We start from the raw sequence: 21,763 nt of genomic DNA on the forward strand, positions 1-21,763 counted from the left end.
TGAAATATTTCATAATTAACCTTTTTTAACGAAAAAGTTGTTATACTCTGTTATTTCCTATAGCCATCAGGATAATTTACGTATATTTTGGGCATTTGAATCTCAAAATATTTTTTTAGTTTCTTTTTTCGAATGTTCTAGCTGTGGTTAGAAAGCCTCACATGCATTTGGATCTTTCTTTCTGCACTAGGATAGGCTTTATTCCCATTTTATCCATTGCAGAATAAATCTTTGTCTAGAGATTGATATACTCATCAGTTAGTGGTGACACAGCTTGTGTTGAAGCTTAATGATTATGTGAGGTTATTCCTTATTCAAGAAATTTAGTTGTATTTTTCTCTGTAACCATTGCTTTTTTTTTTTTTTAATTGGTCCAGGGATCCTTTATTTATTTATTTATTTTGGCTGCGTTGGGTCTTTGTTGCTGCACGTGGGCTTTCTCTAGTTGCAGCAGTGAGCAGGGACTACTCTTCATTGCAGTGCGCGGGCTTCTTATTGTGGTGGCTTCTCTTACTGCAGAGCATGGGCTCTAGGCGTGCGGGCTTCAGTAGTTGTGGCACACGGGTTTAGCTGCTCTGCGGCATGTGGGATCTTCCCGGACCAGGGATCAAGTCCGTGTCCCCTGCATTGGCAGGCAGATTCTTATCCACTGCGCCACCAGGGAAGTCTCTGTAGCCATTGCTTGAAAAGTCACTTTCCAGATGGGATTTGCTTTCATAAATTGTTCTCTACAGCAGTCTATCTACATGCTTAATCCTTCACGATCTCACTGAATATAGTACCTACACGAGATATTTGTACACCCATGTTCATAACAGCATTACTTACAATAGCCAAAAGATGGAAGCAACTTAAATGTCCATCAGTGGATGAATGGATAAAACAAAATGTGGTATACACACACAATGGAACATCATTCAGCCTTAAAAAGGAAGGAAATTCTGACACATGCTACAACATGGATGAACCTTGAGAACTACCATAGTTGCTCATTCAAACAGTTCCATAGTACCTAGACCCATGATGTATATATCTGTAGATACAGAGAGACCCAATCTCCTTTAGTGCTTATATATGAGAAATTGGACATTGTCTGTTTTTCTGGTAATCATTCATTTCCACCTGAAGCAAATGGTTATAGTTTTGCAAAGAGCAGACAGTGATGTCCATGTTGTAAATTTTGATGATTATACCAGTTTCTAGTAAATTGGTGAGGAGATCAAGGTAATTTTTGTTATAAATACCTTGAACTTGTTAACTTTTTACATGTATTTGGCAAATTTGCTCAGATTCTAGAGTGTTCTTAAACCCATAAAACTTTTTTTTTCGTCTTACACCACTGCTTTCTTTTCTTAAAGTTTTATCTCCCTTACCAAGATAAATAACTGAGATGAGTTTAGTTTTAGGTTGAATTGCGTATGAAATTAAAATTTGTTATTTTCCCAAAGGTTTATGATTCTTTAGTTTAATAATGAATTTTTACTGCATTCTTTTCAGCACTCTAAAATAGCACTTAACTTAGTCAGTGGTACAAAGTACACAGTAAGTATTAGGGAAAAAAATCATTTAAGAATATGATCCTATAAAGTAGTCTAACGATTTGTGAACGTTGGCCCTGCCCCATATAACAGCGCTGCTCCTGGACATTTTCACAAGTGTCTTGCTTACTTGATAACTAACCGTTGATTTGTAAACCATGGCATTCTGTATCTCCCCTGTTCAACTTAGCCATCACATACCTTTTTTTTTTTTTTTTTTGCGGTACGCGGGCCTCTTACTGTTGTGGCCTCTCCCGTTGCGGAGCACAGGCTCCGGACGCGCAGGCCCAGCGGCCATGGCTCACGGGCCCAGCCGCTCCGCGGCACGTGGGATCCTCCTGGACCGGGGCACAGACCCGTGTCCCCTGCATCAGCAGGCAGACTCTCAACCACTGCGCCACCAGGGAAGCCCCCACATACACTTTTTAATATTTCATGGAAAGATTTTTTTTTTCTGTTGAGAGAAAAAAAATAGTCTTGTTCTTTTGTTTTACTTATTCCAGAAATGATCTTTCACCTGAGCTATAATAATTCCATGTCAAATTGGGGGAAGAAAAAGAGACAATTTTGGGGAGGAACAGCTAAGAAATACCTGTGAGCACTGCTGTATCAAGATTTTCTCTCAAGATCTTGAACTGACAGACTAGATGAATGACTTCTTTAGCAGGAATTGATTTCCAGTTGTTGAATCCCTGAGGTTGGGGAAAGGGCTTGAGACTGGAAAATCCAGTTTTTTTGATGTCAATTAGCAATATTACATCTTCAAAGGAATTATCTGTATACTGGATAAAGCATGCCCTTGCTTTCCTTCCTAATTCCTGCTTTACCCTCCCCCATCCAATTGTTTCTAGCATCTTATTTTCATTTTGTCAAAGGGAGAAGGGAATCTATGCTACATAGTGAATGGAAGATGATGTCATATCTCTGGGTTGGCACCAGGTATTCTCTTCATTTGTAGAGACTTTCGTCACAGGCCCATGAGTTCGAATACCTTAAAAAGCAAGAAGGAATACCTCTGCACACAGAAGGTGTGAGTCTGAAAGCCTCCTAACTCCCACCCAAATGGGGCAAGGCTTGCTGGATTCTGTTCCTTTTTGTTCATTATAAATAATTGATTCTTTCTGTGGAAGTTGATCTTTGTGGCACTGCAACGCATCATCCTATTTGAGTCGTTTTAGAATGCATCCTTGAAATTTTTACTGAAATCTATGTGCAAAATGTAATTTACTGTGCCGAAATTCATTATGTTTTAACTTTGCAACAATACAGTTTGTTTTTTGAGAAATACTTGTACTTGAATAATATGGTCCAATTAGGCATTGCTGAAAGAAACAGCTGATGACAAAAAAGAGGAAGTTGATTTTAATAATAACAACACATTATAAGAAGTTTGCGTTAGAAGCTCTTTCAAATGCTGTACGTATAAAACGTCACTCTTCAGCATCTCAGCTGTTTGAAGATATGTATCTACTTACAGTAGAGTTCTCCCACCAAGATAAATTTTTTTAACTTGAAACAAAAGTAATAGAGGAGGAGAAGGAAGTCTAGAATTTCTTTCAGGATTACTTTCCAGCCTGGGTATAATTTAACCTGATTTTTGGTACAGCTTGTTTTTGTTGACAGTTGCTCATATGTCTTACCCATGATCATGACGTGTTCTTCCCCATGATCATGAACAACACAGGTACAAGATGCCTCTGTATCTGATAACGGTGGGAAGTGAGTTGGGGTTGTCTGCTTTGATAGTATTAATACCTCATATTGCCTATGGCTTTAAAACACTTGAAGGTCTCTCATAAACTTATTTCATTTGGTCTTTCAAAATGACCCAATGAGATAGACAAGTTACTGTGTAGATCGAACAGGTAGAAGATGCTTTCTTTACAGATGAGAACTAAATCCACAGGGATGCAATGACTTAGAGGCACACACAGTTAATAAGTGTCAGAGCAGGACAAGCCCCATATTCTTGGACTTGTCATCAGGTACATTTCCCTCTAAGTCTGTCCACAGATTTCATATGTCCGTTAAAAATATAATTTTCCAGGTTGTTGTTAGATTTTTTTTTTTTAACTCGAGCTTTTATGTAAGCATAACATGTAAGCACAAGTCTACATAGTTCCCTGACTTTAAAGATGGGCCAGTTCTGTGACACCTGTGTTGGAGTGTTCTTCCTAAGCCCGCTCAGCATGTGGAAGGGTAAAGATGAGTCCCACCTTCTCAGTGAGGCCCGTGGTGTTCACAGCAGCCCATCTGATATTTCTTTGTTTAGCTTTAAAGCATTGAAATCAGGTAAGAGGATGGAGGTGGGGAGTACAAAAAAGATTCCTTTTTTCCTAACTTTAGTAGAAAACTAGCCACGTTCCACTGGGACAGAAGGATATATCAGAAGACAAGACCTAGAAGGTCACCAGCAGGGGAGCCATGGTCTTTTTTCCTGGCCAAGAACTCCCAGCCCTCTCCTTTCTTTTCTTTCAGGAAACAGATCCTGGTTGCTAACTCTGTTTCTTCCACCCTGAGTCCATTCGACTTGGCAACCTCATACCAGCTGTTCCCACTTCCTAACTTCTGGCTGTAATTACCTAAATGTTAGTCACAGAAACTTTCCAATTTTGGGGACTCTCCATTTATTTATCCTTACGATGACCTCTTCAATGTTCCATTGTCCCAAATAGCTCTCAAAAGTTGTCTTTGTCTTCCCTTGGAATGAGACCTAGGCTAGATTGTCTCATTTGTCTTGCTTCTGGGGTTGGTTATCAAAGGGTCCTGGAGTTATTGAAAAAACATTTGAGGATGTTTGTGTTACAGCCAGTGAGTGCACTGATCAAAAGCCCCCTAAAGACTTTAGGCAAGAACAAAGTTGTAGTGGGGTAATGCATCTTCAGAAACATTTCACTGGTAAGGAACGGGAATTTATGTTGACTTTTATTTTTTTCATTTCTAGGCACTTTAGGTGAAAAGTTTCCATGAAGTGATGTGAAATCTTGCAGTTGCCTCTTAAATTTATTCCCTTCGTCCTTTTTTTTTTCCTTCAATGGATTTAGCACAAATTAAACATTCACTATTCTACCTCAGTAGTTAGATACCTTTTGAGGTCTTATTTGCTATTTATTTGTACTGAGTTAAAATGCACAAATAGTACCTTTCTCTCTTTATAGTTGATGCCTCCTTTAAGGTTGCATCGTAAGCTGTAAGTAAACTCTCCTTCAAGAGAGCCATTTGTATCCATTTATCTTCTATAAAACATGAGCAAGTGTTCATAAGAATTCAGTAGATTGCTATAGGGGTGATTTAATATAGTTTTAGAATTTGTTATAATGCATGCATTACCTGAAATGAAAGCAAAGAAGACATGTAAGAGGGTTATTACTTCAGCGAGCAATTCTTCAGGAAGACATAACGTGTTGGCTGTAGGCCAGTAGCAGCTGTGGTTATTTCCTATGGTGCCAAGCAGAGGGGAGGCTTCAGTGCACTCAGCGCTCACCACAGCTCCCTTCATCACCACCTCCATTTCTGTGCCAGATGCACCAAACAGAAATCATGGTAGAGTAGCTCCTGTGCTGGGCATGAGGACATCTCTCCTTCCACTGGCACAAGGACAGTGCTGACTCTGATAGGCCTTTAGCTAAAAGTAAATGATAAGAGTACAGAGCTGGAAGGGACCAGCGATCACTCAATCCAATTCTTCGTGTGTTATATTAGAGAGAGGTGAAATGGCACGTGGCCACTCAGGAGCAGAGCCGAGACTTACACGTATCTATCCTAATTCATAGTCCAGTATTTTATATATTCATTAACTAATTAATGTATTCATCCTTTTATTGAGCACCAACTGTATGCCCTGCAATCTGCTAGGCAATCGTTGGGGATACAAATATGAACTAAACATGGCTCTTGCATCCAAGGAACTCATGATGTAGGATAGGAGAACTGTACGAAGCAATATTTGCAATGTCGTACATGCAGTGCTTCATAGAGGTCCATATGAGGGGTCATGAGGGCAAAAATAAGGATATCACTTGTTTCCTTTAGGAGGTTAGGTGTCACTGAAGGCAGTCAAGGCCTGCTTCCCAGAGAACAAGTTTCTTATGCTATTTGCAGAGCGTGCTGTGGGGTATAGGATGAAGATAAGGGTGTGTTTTGTTTGTTTGTTTGTTCTTTTGTTTTTTTTACTTAGAGGGATGAGAGAAGGACATGCCTATCTCAGGAAAGGGTGTAGTTTGCTACTCTGGAGAGATGCTCCATAAATTAAGTTTGGAAAATCCCGCATGCTATGTTCCTGGCTTTGTGATTATCCAACATTTTCCTATTTATGTTTTTCATGAACCGTGTGTGTGTGTGTGTGTGTGTGTGTGTGTGTGTGTGTGTGTGTGTATGGATGGATGGAGAGATGCATTAACCACCTGTGAAACACTGTGGGAAAAGCCACTCTCAACCTTCCTCAACAACATCACTCATTTGTCTCTTAATTTCCATCCCCCAGGGCACCACCATTGTCCAAGTCCTTATTTTGGCATCTGAGCTTTGGCAATAGCTACCTAAATGCTTTTTCCCAACCAATACTAAATACCACTATCTAATTCATATTTTTAAAACTTTAACAATGTTTACCTTTTAATTATTTGTCTTTCTTGGGTAATGCATTCACCTGATACAAAAATTTATAAGTGCAAAGGATATGTTAGTGAAAAGTCATGCTCCCATCCTTGTCCCCCAGCCAGCCAGCTCCCCTCTCCATTGGCAACCACTGTTAATAGTTTCTTGTATATTCTTCCAGAGAGATTTTAGAAATACACAAATTAGAATTTTCTTTTTCTCCCTTTTATATACGTAAATAGGAGCATAGGGTAAGAACCATTTTGTCCTTTGCTTTTGTTCACTTAGCAGTATATCTTGGAGACCTTTCCTATCACTCTGTAGAGAACTTCCTCATCCTTTGTTCAGCTGCGTTGTATTCCATTGTATGGCGGGACCATAGTTTATTCAGCCAGTTTCTAGTTGATAGAACATTCGTGTTGTCCCAAACCTTTGCTTTTACAAACAATGTCCTCGTGTGTGCTGATACTTCTTTATGTATATCATTCACCTAAAAAACCCCACTTTTACTGTCATATGCCCAAATGTCCACACAACAAAGTACTTTATCTTGACATTCAAGGCCTTCCTCAGTAAGGCCCCAGATAACTGTCTGATATCAATATGTGCCAAAATGAACTTTCTGTTTTAGCCCAATGATTGAATTCAAGATCTTTTTCAAGTACCCCTTTATTTCTCTCTTCTGTACTTCTCGAAATTATCTGTTTTCTTTAGCCCCCCAGTAATAATATTTATTGTTCCCTAAATGGGCCTTTGTGGCTCCTAAGTCCTCTAGCCTGGATCTCCACCTCCCTGCTTCGCCTTTGGAAGGCGTGACCTGTTCTTGGCTCCTCTTGAGTTCCACCTTCTCTGATGATCTTTTCAGCCTTCCTCAAAATCTAGGAACATCCTCCTCTTAGAAACCCCAGCCCTTGCTACAGTATAGCTCTTTGGGTGTAGCATGTGTGTGCATACATGCCTGTGCATACAGGCTTATAATGTTTCTTTATAAATGTGTGTATGTTCTTTCTTTATCAGCAAGATTGTGAGGTATTGATGGGTCTCTTTTAGTATTTTATATACATCATTATGACTCTCACAATTACGCTGCACAATTCCTTCCTCTATAGAGTTTTGTTTCCTCATCTGTTACCCATAAACGTTCAAAAATCTTACATGCTGCTCCAAGCCAAAGCCCTCCTAGGTTCCCTTTTGCCCCATATTGATCCTGGGATGAATGACAGCTGGTCCCCTGGGCCTTGCGTTCCTCCTCTGCTCCTCTCTTACCTCCCCTGAGCTGGCTCCTCTTCTTGGCCAGATGGACCACCCTTTAGGCTCCACGGATGCCTTACATTTCCTGTTTCCATGGCAACATACATGCCATCTTTTCCAAAACACTGTCCCATCTCTCCTTCCTAAATCATGCTTCCCCAACCTCAGTGAAGCCCTTATGCCACAGGCTCTTCTAGATTGTCTCTTCCACGTCTCTAATCATTTTAAAGTCTAGGAATAATAATATGTTAGCTAGCTTTATTGAGAACTTTCTATACACCAGACATGATATAGCCACGTTATTTGCATGATCTCACTTATTTCTCACAGCCTAGAAGATAGGGACACTGCCTGCAGTGTATTTATCACATTTCACTTCTTACGGAACAATACGTAACAATATTTATGACTAGTTATTGTCAGATGTTCTTATTGTCTGCATGTGGATTTGCCCACTCTGACAAGTAGCCAATGCCCTTTATTTCCAGCTTTATTCCAAGCATGCTGCTACGTTTCTTCCCAGGGCATAAGTGAGATTGTGCTTTGGGAAAGCAAACTCGTTTAAATCTCTTCCCAAAAAGATCATAGCTGTAAGATAATTCTGCACATACAGACTCTGAAGAAATGATTTTTTGGTTATTCGGGTTTTGATTCTACGTGTTTATGCTGTTTTCCTTCAACCGTAGACGGTACCTTTGTGCATTCTTGTCTCCTCCATCAGACTGTAAACTTAGATGCAGAAGCTTACTCTACACCTTCTGTTCAAATTTTAAATTTTCAATTGCTAAATTAATAAATAATAAAATCGTTAATACAAATTTTTCTACATAGAATATTTTAATTAATTAATTGAATTAATTTTGTATTAACTTCTGCTTTACTTTTCTCTTTTCTCATTTTTCAGGAAATCATTTGCCAGAAGAATACTGTGAGTATTTTACTTAACCTTTCCAGAAACTTTTTTATCTTTTCTTTTCCATCAACTGATCTCTGGTATATTTTCCATTTCCACAGTTATTAATTTCTGTTTCTTTTTTTCTTCTTTAGAATTTCTAACATATCAATGTAAATATGGGTTATTTTACATAAATATTCCTTTACAGTGAAACTTTATACTAATGGGAGATGACACTCATACCTGTTTTCTTCTATATATAATTATGTTTTAGAAAAAAATTTCCATACTATATTCAATTTTGTGTAATTATGAGTGTTACTAAAGCAGCATATATACATACACTGATACACACATATGTATATGTCTGTCTGTATATACACATATATAGATATCTATGTCTATATATACACTGTATATATACACTATATATACAAATTATAAATATACATATACACACATATATACACATGTACACACACACATATGGAGATTTGTATCAATATATTAATATATACATACCTCTATCATCTTTACATTGGTACTGACTTAAGTTCCTAAGTCCTTTTTTTTCTTTTATAATATCACACACGTTCTATTCTTTTTCTTTTAGTTAAATTTATTTATTTTTTATTTATTTTTGGCTGCATTGGGTCTTCATTGCTGCCCAGGGCTTTCTCTAGCTGTGGTGAGTGGGGGCTACTCTTCTTTTTTTTTTTCTTTTGCGGTACACGGGCCTCTCACTGTTGTGGCCTCTCCCATTGTGGAGCACAGGCTCCGGATGCGCAGGCTCAGCAGCCATGGCTCACGGGCCCAGCCACTCCGCGGCATGTGGGATCCTCCCAGACCAGGGCATGAACCCGTGTCCCCTGCATCGGCAGGCGGACTCTCAACCACTGCGCCACCAGGGAAGTCCAAGTTCCTAAGTCTTGTAAACCACACTTTAAGACCTTTGAAATCACACTGCAAAGTTCTTACCCTCCACACAGAATTAAACAAAAGTTAAAAAGTGATAAAAATAAATTAAAAAAATTTTAAATGCATGAAAGATAATTATAATATATTCTGAAATCAGCCTTGTTATGCCAATGGTTTTTCATTTTGGAAGGTAAGCCAGTATTTAAAACCTTAAAGAATGTATCTCTGAAACTTAGAGTGGAAATAACATACTACAAAAAGATCTGCACGTGATTCCATTTAAGATGAGGATAAGATTAAAAGTACAATGGGTAAATTTCCCTTAGATTGGAAATTCAAGAAATAAAGATTTAAGAAATTTAAGAGTTCAGATCAGAGACTCATTGCAGCATAAATAATGTTGCCATGTTAAACTCATTCTTCACATCTCAACAGGAAATGAACAATTACTGCTTCATGCATCAATTCAGTGTAACAGATTTTGTGAAGCAAATGTTGATGGAACATGAACTTATGCCAGGTTTTGGGCTTGGTGCCACAAGAGACTCACTGTGAAGGCTGAAAGTAGAGACAACCCATTCATAACTGTCTCAGGAGACAACAACTGAGAAGTGCCAGAGTCTCGCTGGGGGAGAATGTCAAGCAAATAAACAAACAAACAAATTAGAAATTAACATAAGGTAGTGTGCCAAGGAGTGGGCGCCCCTTCTCTCAAGTGGGGATGGAAGGTCTTTCAGAGGAGGTGGCATTTACCTGAATGACAGGGAAGAGCTAATCATGCCCAGTGATGGGTTGGATGTGTGGGGAAGCAGGCTTATAAGTTGACCCTATACTGCACGTTATGAACAAGTCACCCACTGACTTGAGTAAGCTGCTGTGTTTCCAGTGCTGGGTGTCCTTCTCAAAAGTTGAGTATTTTGAGCATATATTTCAATATGTTTGACTGCTGAGAGCATATCTTCCCAGAAGCTTAATTCATTTTCCATACATACTTATGTTCACCTTTATGTAACCTTTAAAAATTGAAAAACAGAATTGGCATTATTATTTTTTAAAACAAAAGCAGTGAAGATAATCGGAGAGAATACATTTAGATTTTGAGCTGTGTGTTTTTATAGCCATGAAAACAAGCATGGGCCGGAGAGATCAGCCTTGTTATTTATGATCATGCCTTAGTATTTTGAAATGTAAAGAAATGTGCTGTGGTCTTTCTTTTTCAAGAAGTAGGTTTAAATATTTTAGAATTAGTATCTTATTAATAAAAGACAGTTGTTGCACCTGAAATGTCTTTTCTTGATCACACAGTCATTGTTTTCATTTGCTTTGGATTATTATTTATTTCAAACTCGGGGTTTGGTAGCAATCTGTGAATAGAAATTGCAGTAATGATATTTCTAAGTTATATGTGAGCCAGCTTGGGAAATAAATGTTCCCTTATTATTAGTGTTCATCATTTGAAAAAGTGCTTTTCTCAGCAGCTGTTATCTTTTTAAAAAACACGAAGGGTGGGAGAGGGATGCAAGAGGGAGGAGATATGGGGATATATGTATACATGTAGCTGATTCACTCTGTTATACAGCAGAAACTAACATGACATTGTAAAGCAATTATACTCCAATACAGATGTTAAAATAAATAAATTAATTAATTTAAAAAAACCAATCTGAAGTCCACACCCCACTCCCCGCTCCCCGCTCCCCGCACGCACACTTTCTCCCCGCTGCATGCTCACTGGGCTGGCTCTCAGCTCAGGCCTAGAAGCATCCATGTGCCTCCTGCTGTTTACTGCCCTCCCCCTTTTTTGGCCATAAACAATGGGACATTGAAAAAAAAAATTGCCTTAGAAACATAGGGAAGAGACTCCAAAAAGAGCAGTGAGGCCAGGAACTTGGGAAAGCCTTAGCATGCTGAATACCTTCAACAGGGATTCTGAAACCTCATCCCACGGGGTTTGAAGACAGTTTCAGGAACCTGATTTCCTCTGCTGTTTGCATGACTCTCATTTTCTATCTTTACCCACCTACTGCTCAACACACACCCAGACATCTGATAGAATTAGTTTTACACAGATGCATTATTCCCCAATATCCAGTCTTTCAGTAATAATGTGTCCTGGTTCATGTCTTATACACAGATACACATGGTATTAAGGCTTCTGAGGATACAGAACTTTATCCAGCAGCAGAAGAAACTCTAAAAGTGCTTTTCTGGTTTATTATTTGATTCTGTTGCTCTTTTATATAGCTCCCTCATAGTTTAAACTCCAGAAACTTTGAAAAGCAATCTCTTGATATACTTGCCTTTCTTTTCTGTTTAGACAGTGGTTTGGGTAAAAGGATTAAAATGGTGGACCTGCTGTGGGATCTTGGTAACATTTTAGTAGCAGGATATGTTTATTTTTCCTCTTCCTCACTAGTCTTCCAATTATTGGTCCATCAAGGAGAACTTGCAAAAGGAACAATTTAATGTGCTTGATTTAAAAATCAAATCTCAACCTTTGGAGGTTCTTCTCGCACTTTAAATGGAAGTCACGTCCAGTTTCTGCTTCATTACCTGAAATACAAGTGCCTTAAAGAATAGCATGTTCATAAATAATTAAACCTAGCCGGAAGGGCATTTGACACTTCTCATCTGTTTGCTACAAGGCAGTAACTTGGCTCATGCAGGGGTCCGTGCAAGGTGACCTGAGGCAAAGGGGTTGATGTGCCGGCAGGTCAAGGCCAGGCGGGAGGGTGCCCAGCCCCCAAGCCATAATGGCAGGCCCTCTGGAGAAGGAGTTCCTGGACTGGAGTCCCAGACACATCACAGCCCAGCTGTGTGACCTTGCCAAGCCTTACCTGAACCCTCACCTGTAAAATGGAGACAAGATCCCCTCCCTCAGTGGGCTGTTGTGAATGTATCGCCATTCATTCCCTGGCACATGCCAAGGTGAATAAATGTTTGCTCTCATTTGTTCAGTTCGAAGGATAAGAAAAGTGATGCATCGTTCTCTGTAATTCTGACATGGAACAAATAATTTGGGCTTCTGGACTCCCTAGAACAGTGATAAATAGAGTTTTCCACCCATCTGATTCTAGTTTTCAGCCCCCTGCTTTTTGCTTTCTCTCTGGATTTTTCTCTTAGAGGTCTCTCCCATTTCCTCAGATTCAGCCATGCCAAAGAATCACCAGGTCTGTATTTTGGCTTGAAACTTTTACATTCCAATCACACATGTCCAACTCTGTTTTGGACATTATCCCTTTAGATGTACCGTTCCCCTTAAATCCCAACCTTTCACAAGTGTGCATGTCACCCTACCCACCCCAAATCAAATCTCACCCACTTGAAGTTCTTCTCATATTTTAACTGGAAGTCAGGCTCTGTGTATAATTCGTTACCTGATACATATCAAGTGCCCCCGAGTGTAATCTGTTCATAAATAATTAAGTCTGGTTCCGCCTCTTGAATTCTTGCTTTTTGTTAAGGATCCCACTCTTCTTTAAGGAGCCTCATTTACAACTGTAGAGTCACCTTTGATGCCTTCCTCTTCCTCTCTCTCAATATCTGTAATCAGCTGGCTGGTCTCCATGATTTTTTCTTCTTGAAGTCAAGTGCACACACCCACTGTTGCTACTGTCAATCTGGTCATGCTTTGTAGCTTCCCACCTAATTTCCTTAAATCTCGTTTCTTTCTCTTTCAGTTCTTTCCGTTTTCTGGCCAGACTGTCAAAATGCACAACTTTGTTTATGTTTTCTTTCCTGCTCTGAATCCTTCCATGATTCCCACTGCCCAGCATATAGAGTTTGAAACCCTTATCTATTCACTTCTCCTTCCCTGAGCCCTAAGCTCTGGTTAAGACTCGTTTACTCAGGGGTGTCCAGTTCAATTTCTCCTTTACACTTCCCACCTCCACTTTTGCTTGCACTAGTGCACCCTCACTTGGCATCATCGGGAGCGGACAGAAGGCGGTGCTGAGTGAGCGGAGAGTGACACAGGCTGAGGCTGGAGAGAGAGGCAGCGTTTGGATAGTCAAGCCCTTGTAGGCTACAGTGACCGTTTTATCTTCATGCCAGGAGCAAACGAGGGGGCTTGAAGCACCTGAGGGAAGTCATCTGATATAGGTTGTTGAAAGATCACGTTGACAGCTGGGTAGAAAATAGATTGACGGGCAAGAAGAGAAGCAGAGAGCCCAGCTAAAAGCCAATTACAATGGCTCGGGCCAGGTATGTTTGTGGCATGGTCTGCAGTGTTGGCAGAGAAGATGGAGGGAAATGGACCAATACGAGGTGGAATAGACAGGACTTTGATAGGCTACGGAAGGAAATGGAAGCATCAAGGATAACTTCAGGGTCTCTAGATTTAGTAACTGGGACACTAATGGAGCCATGACTGCGATAGAGCAGCCTGAAGGGGAGCAGCTTATTCTGGCATCATTCACACATTGCTGTCACGTGGGCAGCCCTGAAATGTTAGCTCTTTTCATTTCCATGTATTTATGCTGTGTCTCTCTGACTAAAGTTTAAGTTCCCTGAAGGCCAAAGGCTGTGTTTTAAGCTACCCTGTTTTACCTACAGCGTATATCATTTTGCCTAAGCCATGAGAAATGGTGAATAAATATTTAATCAATTGATAGAAACTGTGCCATACTTTTTTTTCATCATCTGTAAGTCCTAATTTTTTGAAGTAAGGAATTTAAAAAATTGGAAGAGATTTCCGTTTTCATAGATCATTAAATAGGAAATGAGGTTTTTAAAAATTTACCTTCACATTCAGGATTATTATTTAAAAGTAGGATTTAGGGTTACGTCAGTGTGGAGTCTGCAGGCCAGCTCACCACCTTCTGGCGCCTCCTCTTTCCACAGATGTGCACTGGGAACTACACATTTATTCCTTACATGATAACTCCACATAACAAGGTCTACTGCTGTGATAGCAGCTTCATGAAGGGCTTGACAGAGCTCATGCAGCCGAACTTTGAGCTGCTCCTTGGACCCATCTGCTTACCTCTTGTGGATCGTTTCATTCAACTTTTGAAGGTGGCACAAGCAAGTTCCAGGTAAAGTTTAGTAACGCTATTTGGTGGTGATAATGAAGTGTTCATCTCCTTCATTTATTTGTGCAACTTATCAGGTGTTTCTTACGTGCAGTACTCAGCCGAGAGCCAGGGAAAATATATAAAACCCTCTAAGTGGATAAAATAGATGCTGCCTAGTCCACCTCTTGCATTTTGTCCACTTTATTCAGAGGAGAAAAACTTGAAATCAGAAAAAAGAAAAAAAAGACTGTTAACTGTGTTGTAGAAATGGTAGAGCTAAAAATATATTCAAAGTACAGAAATATTATCAGAATAAATGTCCAGAGACTTTTAGTGTAAGGACAAGAACTCTAAAAATTGCTGAAAGCACCATTATATTTTAGTTAAGGGCAGTCATTTCGGTTGATAAATGATGATGCTGGATCAGAAGGAAAATGTTATATTATGTTCAAATCACAGGCACACCTAATTTATTTCGAACAATTTTTACTCAAAACAGTAAAATGACAAAGTTTTAGCATTTTAAGTGGTACATTGCAGGGTCTTGGAAAATTCATTATCATGGAGTGTCTCTACCTTGAATTCTTACTGAAGCAAGGCAGAGTGTAAAAGAATAGTATACCCCAGTTTTTAAATAATACCAGATAGATAAGGTGTTCATTCTGTGCATCTTAACGAACTGAAAGTTATGAATGCTGCAGATGTCATCCGTTTCCTTATAAGATCATTGCTTTTCTTTGAAGTCCTTTCTAATATTAACTCTAAAAAATGTGTGTTTTCCCACCAGCCAGTATTTCCGGGAATCTATACTCAATGATATCAGGAAAGCTCGTAACTTATACACTGGTAAAGAACTGGCAGCTGAATTGGCAAGAATTCGACAGCGAGTGGATAATATTGAAGTCCTGACAGCAGATATTGTCATAAATCTGTTACTTTCCTACAGAGATATCCAGGTGAGAAGCTGCTCAAAGTCACGTCTTTGTCATGTAGCACGTTGGAGGAATGAGGGAGTGTTAATATCCAGTTTTAGTTAGCTATTAAGTCATTCATGTCACTACATGTAATTTTTTATTGAGTCTCCTAAGCTTTCCATCCAGAGATTTTATGATAAATGAAACAGACTCATATAAGTTAACCATCAGTGATTGTGAAAGACTTGTACGGTAAAGGTCTGACTTCTCCCTCCAAAAGAACAAAAAGAAAAATTTGCATGCATAGCTAATCTGCAGACAGCCTGTTCTATTCCATTAGCCTCCGGCACACCCATCAGTCAATAAGTGAAAGCTTTGTTTTGGCAAATAGCAGAAATTTTTAGAGCTTTCCAGACATACTTCTTACTCCTGGAATTTGTGTTGCTTGAAATTGATAGTGCTGGGTCTAACTAGTTAGAAGTATGAAATGTGCAATTGATTAATTATAAAAATAACTTAAAAAATATATAAAGTAAAGCATGAACATGCAATATTATTTTTATTGGGATGTCTTAAAATTTTTAAATTATGTTAAGTAGAATGAAATCCTCTCTGAGTTGGGGATTTGCTATTGGATTTTTACAGTAAAATTTAAGCGACTTCTGGTTTCTTATTCCCAACCTTTCAGGCCCGAGTAAAGCTTCATGTGGACAACAAAGATTCACATACGTGGAAAAAGTGTGGCACTTAGGATTCCATGACTAGAGAGCTTACTTGTGTTGAAACGGAATAGTTTTGTTACTTATAACAGAAGTTCAATTAGTTGCTCCATGTCCTTGATATTTTGGAAATTATTTCCCTTAAAGTAATTGATAAGACCCTGCATACCAGGAATCTGGCTCCAGGGAGAAGTAAGCCACCCATATTTAGACAATGTAGCATTACCATGTTAGATGGGTTATTGTTTTTTAGGTCAGATGTGGTAACTCGATATTTCTAATGTTTTATCTATATAATCCAAACCCCTTATTTAAACAAACAAACAAACAGTTTCTTCTTGGTTTTGGATTCTTCAAAGTGTTCCGTGGGTTCTAGTTCTTTTTTTAATGCCCTTCTCAGATTCAGGTAGCTGGTTAGCCAAAGGCATTTCACTGTCAGGACTTTCTCCCAATGGTTTAATTCTGTGTTATTCTCCTCTTGTTTAAAAGGACTATGATTCTATTGTGAAGCTGGTAGAGACTTTAGAAAAGCTGCCAACCTTTGATTTGGCCTCCCATCACCATGTGAAGTTTCATTATGCATTTGCACTGAATAGGTAAGAAGAAAAAGTTTCCATCCACAATGTGCTAACATATTATTTTTTAGCCTCCATATTCTTTCTATGGTATGTTTTTGCTACAGCCTTGCAACCACTCCCTATTAGAATGTAATGTTGATATTTCTACTTCAACCATGTAAAATATAGGAAGCATGCATTCTGATTTTTTCTGACTTTTTTGTCAGTAAGATAATGTCCCTCAATGCTTGTATATTTAAATTCTAAAAATTCTTTTTCTTCTCTGTCAAAATTTGTATTTACTATTTATATATTTTTTTAGGATTTTTTAAATTCCATGGATATGATGTTATCTTTAAATATACTCAACACCAAATGATTATTTACACAAAAAGTAACTAGAGTAGGGATAGTTATAGCTAGGTGAACACATTCCTAACCAGAGAATATGTTCACTGGGATTGCCCTGAACATACCTAATTATAATTAAAACTCTGTGGGCCACATTTTAGGTCATGTGTCCATGAATCTTCTAGGACCAGGACTAACACTGCTGCTTCCAGTCCTGCCTCCACGCCTTCTGTTGGCATCATCGCTGGCACCTGCCTCAGTGCCACTTTCTACCCAGAGTCACCATGGAGGATCATCCCTGCGCTGGCCATAGAGAGGCCTAGAGCACTGAACTGTCCAAAACTTAGTTGTGCTGTTCTCTGCCATGGCGGAGAGTTGAATATGTATGTAATTACTACAACTGGAGAGAATGATAGAAAGAAAAAGGGAGGGGACCTCACATCTATCATTCATTTGCCATGAAGGCTTAATTAGTTTACCGATGAGGAAACTGAAGAGATGGAGTAAGCATATCATAAAACTGGGGCTCAAACCCAGATCTAGCTGATGCTGGTATTTCTGTTCTTCATCACTAGGTTCTCCTGCCTTTGTCTCCGAAGAAAAGTCAGCATGCTCTTTAACCAGAGATTGTGTGTTTCCTTTTTTATCTACCCAAACTCTAGAAATTGCTAACTTTATCAGTACATGTATAATGAAAGTCTATTTTATCTCCCCATTTATTAAACATCTTTTTCTTTAGATTTGGCAGAGTGAGATGAAACCTCCAGAGATTATCTGTTCCAGCTGGTTTTCAAATAAATCCTTTTTGAAAGATGAAATGCAAGACGGAATAAAATATATTCTATATTGAAATGAAAAATGAAAGTCCATAGAGCCTCTTATATTTTCCTTTATCCATATTTTGTCTGTCTTTCCTAAAATAGAATAGAATGAAATGATAAATGTATTTGTATGCAGCATTATTCTAAACTCAAGGTATTTAGTACAAAGTGTAAAAAGGAATTTCACGCACAGAAAGATTTAAAATAGTAGTTGAGAATACAAATAACTCTTTTTATATAGCAGTTTTATTGAAATATAATTCATATACCATACGATTTTATTTAAAGTGTACTGTGATTCATTGGATTTTAGTGTATTAACAGAGTTGTGTGACCATGAACACCAAGACTTTTAAAACATTTGTATCACCACCAAAAAAAGCCCCCTCCCCACTAGCAGTCACCCTCCCATTTCCTCTCAAATCCCCCAGACCTAGGCAGCCACAAATCTACTTTCTGTCTCCATAGATTTGCCTACTCTGGACATTTCATATGATGAGCTCATACAACATGTAGTCTTTGTGACTGGCTTCCTTCACTTAGCACAATGCTTTCAAGGCTCAAGAAATAATTCTTAAGAGAATTTTAATCTTTGAGAACAATCTATACGTACTCGCTGATTTTAAAATGAGCTATATAAAGCAGCTTCCTTAGATAATCAATTGGTCACGTGTAGAAGATAAATGACTCTTGGGTTAAAGTTGGATTGTTGGTATTGTCTGTGAATTAGTTTTAGAGTAAAAGCCATTGAAACCTATAGCATCAGGGCTTTGTCTCTGTTTGGATTCCTTGACTCTACCCCATTCAAGGCCACAGACTGCATTCCTAATCTCACTCCATCAACTTAAATTTGCACAGAGACTGCAGGGAAATTGGAAGGACTGTGGATGGATAAGCACAAATCTATCACCATTAGCAGAAAAGCAACTCAAAAGAAATCCTTGTTAAACGCAGTAGACATGCAATAGGATAAAAAGATTTACAGAAGACTCTCAAAATATAACTGTTGTTTTTATCTTGCCAGACTTCACTAATGTGAATCAATATATTAAATAGAGTTTTAAAAAGATAATTGGCCTAAACTGCTCCTGTAATCTATACTGAAACAATGATGTTTCCCTCCTCTACCTTAGGAGAAATCTCCCTGGAGATAGAGCAAAAGCTCTTGACATTATGATTCCCCTGGTGCAAAGTGAAGGGCAAGTTGCTTCAGATATGTATTGCCTCGTTGGTCGAATCTACAAAGATATGTTTTTAGACTCTAATTTCATGGATTCTGAAAGTAGAGACCATGGAGCTTCTTGGTAAGTGCACAGGATAAGATACTTGATAAATCCATAACATAAAAAATTGTTTGCAAATGAGTGTTAAATTATTGTTATTATCCTTTTGATTGTGTATTATGAAATAAATCTCACAATTTATAGCTTTAGTAAATAATTTTGTTGGAATTCATTTAATAAGGCAGAGCAAAATGGGGTAAATTGGTTGAAAAGATAATGATTTAAGAAAAAAGAATTTTAAAAGATATTATAAAGTATAATACAATAAAAATAAAATTGGGGGGGGAAATTCAAGAGACATGAAAGAAGACCTGAGTGGAAAAATATACCAAGTTTGGGCTTCCCTGGTGGCGCAGTGCTTGAGAGTCCGCCTGCCGATGCAGGGGAAACGGGTTCGTGCCCCGGTCTGGAAGGATCCCACATGCCGCGGAGCGGCTGGGCCTGTGGGGCGTGGCCGCTGAGCCTGCGCGTCCGGAGACTGTGCTCCGCAACGGGAGAGGCTGCAACAGTGAGAGGCCCGCGTACCGCACACACACACACACACCATTATAAAGACCCTTCCCAACTCAAGACCCATGATTACACAGTCATACATATTTTATCCTAGTATTTTGTTTGACATGATCATGTTTAATATATTTGGGACTTAACAGATATAAAATGTAACTAACATGTGGCTATTGCTTTATACATTTTTATCCAATTTTTCCAAGACTGTACATATATATTATTCTATCTATAGACATAGATTATATATATATATATATATATATATATATATATACCAAGTTTGTGGATGAGAAGACTTGATATTTTAAAGATGTTAATTCTCCACAGCAGGGCTTTTCATGTAATTCAACAAATTGATTCTAAAATTTATTTGAAAAACTAAAGAGCCAAGAATGGGCAAAGCAATTTTGGAGAACAAGGTAGAGGGACTTGCTCTCCCAGATAACAAGACATACGATAACAATGTAATAATTAAGATGTTACAGTATGAGTGCAAGCATAGACAAATAAAACACTGGAACTGAAGAGAGAGGCTGGAACAGACTGAGATATATAGATTTGAGACTAGATTTATGACATGGTATGCTTCATGAGCCAGAGTGGAAAGAATAGACTCTTCAGGAATGGTACTGGGAAAATTTGTTTATCTGCTTGTAAAATAAAAATGAATCCCTAGTCTAACCCATGCACAGAAAATAAAATCCAAGTGAATTAAAGATCAAAATTTTTTTTAAAAAAAAACTTTAGAAAAAATATTTTTAGAATAAAATATACCAACTGAATTTATGACTTTGGGATAGGAAAGAATTTCTTAAACAAGGTATTTTTAATATCATAAACCATAAAAGATTGGGAAAACTAGAGTCCACTAAAATTTGCATCTGCTCATCAAGGTTCTGTCTTTTGGAAAGAGTAGGTTCTATCGCACTGATCGTCCTGCCAATAACAATTATAAACATTGGAAAAACACTTAAAAAAAAAAGTTTGAAAGCACCGAAGAGTGACTAAAGATAGTAAGAAACTGAAGAGTTTTAGATCTTTAGATGAAGGGTACTACATTAGATAAGATCCACTTTTAAATGCTTTTTCCTTTGGGAGAGCTCTCTGATCTGCAGGCACAGGGTGCTTAGAACTTAAGATGAAAATCATAGTTTCACTGGTTGGAAGAGTTAGTCTGAGGCTGCCAGAGTGCCTGGACATTGAGTGATAGACCCCCTGAATGAAGGAGCCACAGAGAGAGCTCAAAATATAAGTATAAACTGCCCTTCCATTCTTGGCTGACCCCTGACGTGCACATGTGGGTAAAACTCAGAGGAGTCCAGCGGAAAATAGCAGCCAGAAGGCTGGAGCTGAACAGAGATTTCAGCAGTTGTGTAATGCAGGAGAGACAGAGTTTGGAGTTTGAACCTCACCAAGTCAAAGTGGCTTGGGTAAACAGTTTGAGCTTTCCACTGAAACTCCAGAAGGTCCAAGGCTTCAGAATAAAAAAACTACATCCCAGGACTAAGGAAAATTAAGAGGAAAACCAAAACAGAGCCACCCTAATAAAACCTAAAACCAAGACTCCACATGAACAAAGTGAACTGCCAGTGATTTATTTGTGTGTTGGAACGAAATTCAACACTCTTAAGAGGAAGATAACAGAATCCAAACTCTCTACAACATATCACCCAAAACGTCTACTACACCATCAGAAGCTACTAGATTTGTGAAGAGATAGGAAAGTATGATCCATAGTAAAAAGAAAGTCAGTCAATAGAAGTAGACCCACAGACAACAAAGATTTTGGAATTAGCAGAGAAGGATATTAAAATAACAGTGATAAATATGTTGAAGAGACTACTGGAAAAGTTGGATACTATGGGTGAAAATATGAAGAATTACAGGAGATAAATGTAAACTGGAGAAGAACCAGATGGAAATTCTAGAACTGAAAATATAGTATTCAGAGTCAAAATTCCATCCAATGGGATTAATAAATAGGACACAATACAAGAAAGGATCACTAAACTTGAAAACAGGTGATTAGAAATCATTCAAACTGAAACAGAAAAGAAAAAGATTGAGAAAGAAATTAATGGTCTCAGTGACCTGTGGAATAGCATTGAGCCGTCTAACATACGTTATTGGAGTCTGAGAAGTAGAGAAGAGAGATGATATATCAGGAAAAATATTTGAAGAATTAGTGACCAAATATTAACCAAATCTGATCAAGCAAACAAACAAACAAACAAAACCAGCCCACAGATCTAGGCAGCTCAGCAAGAACCCAAGCAGGGTAAATACGGAGAAAACCATTCCTCGGCACCTCATAGTCAAATTCCTGTAAAACGAAATTAAAGAACATATCATAAATGCAGCCAGGAAAAAAGATACATTATATTCAAGGGAAAGA

General features: G+C 38.4%; 1 protein-coding gene across 1 annotated transcript in view; it reads left to right on the forward strand.

Moving 5' to 3' along the window:
* Positions 1-21,763, forward strand: part of LOC103083473 (mitogen-activated protein kinase kinase kinase 5) — a gene marked incomplete at its 3' end in the record, with an annotated part of 199,014 nt that overhangs the window by 76,900 nt on the left and 100,351 nt on the right. The window contains 5 exon segments of the mRNA XM_082930932.1: positions 8,290-8,313; positions 14,041-14,234; positions 15,001-15,169; positions 16,336-16,442; positions 18,709-18,879. Of these exon segments, the coding sequence (XP_082787058.1) occupies positions 8,290-8,313; positions 14,041-14,234; positions 15,001-15,169; positions 16,336-16,442; positions 18,709-18,879 (665 nt within the window).

The sequence above is a fragment of the Lipotes vexillifer genome, unplaced genomic scaffold, assembly GCF_000442215.2.
Source record: "Lipotes vexillifer unplaced genomic scaffold, Lipotes_vexillifer_v1.1 scaffold16, whole genome shotgun sequence".
Lineage (NCBI taxonomy): Eukaryota > Metazoa > Chordata > Mammalia > Artiodactyla > Lipotidae > Lipotes > Lipotes vexillifer.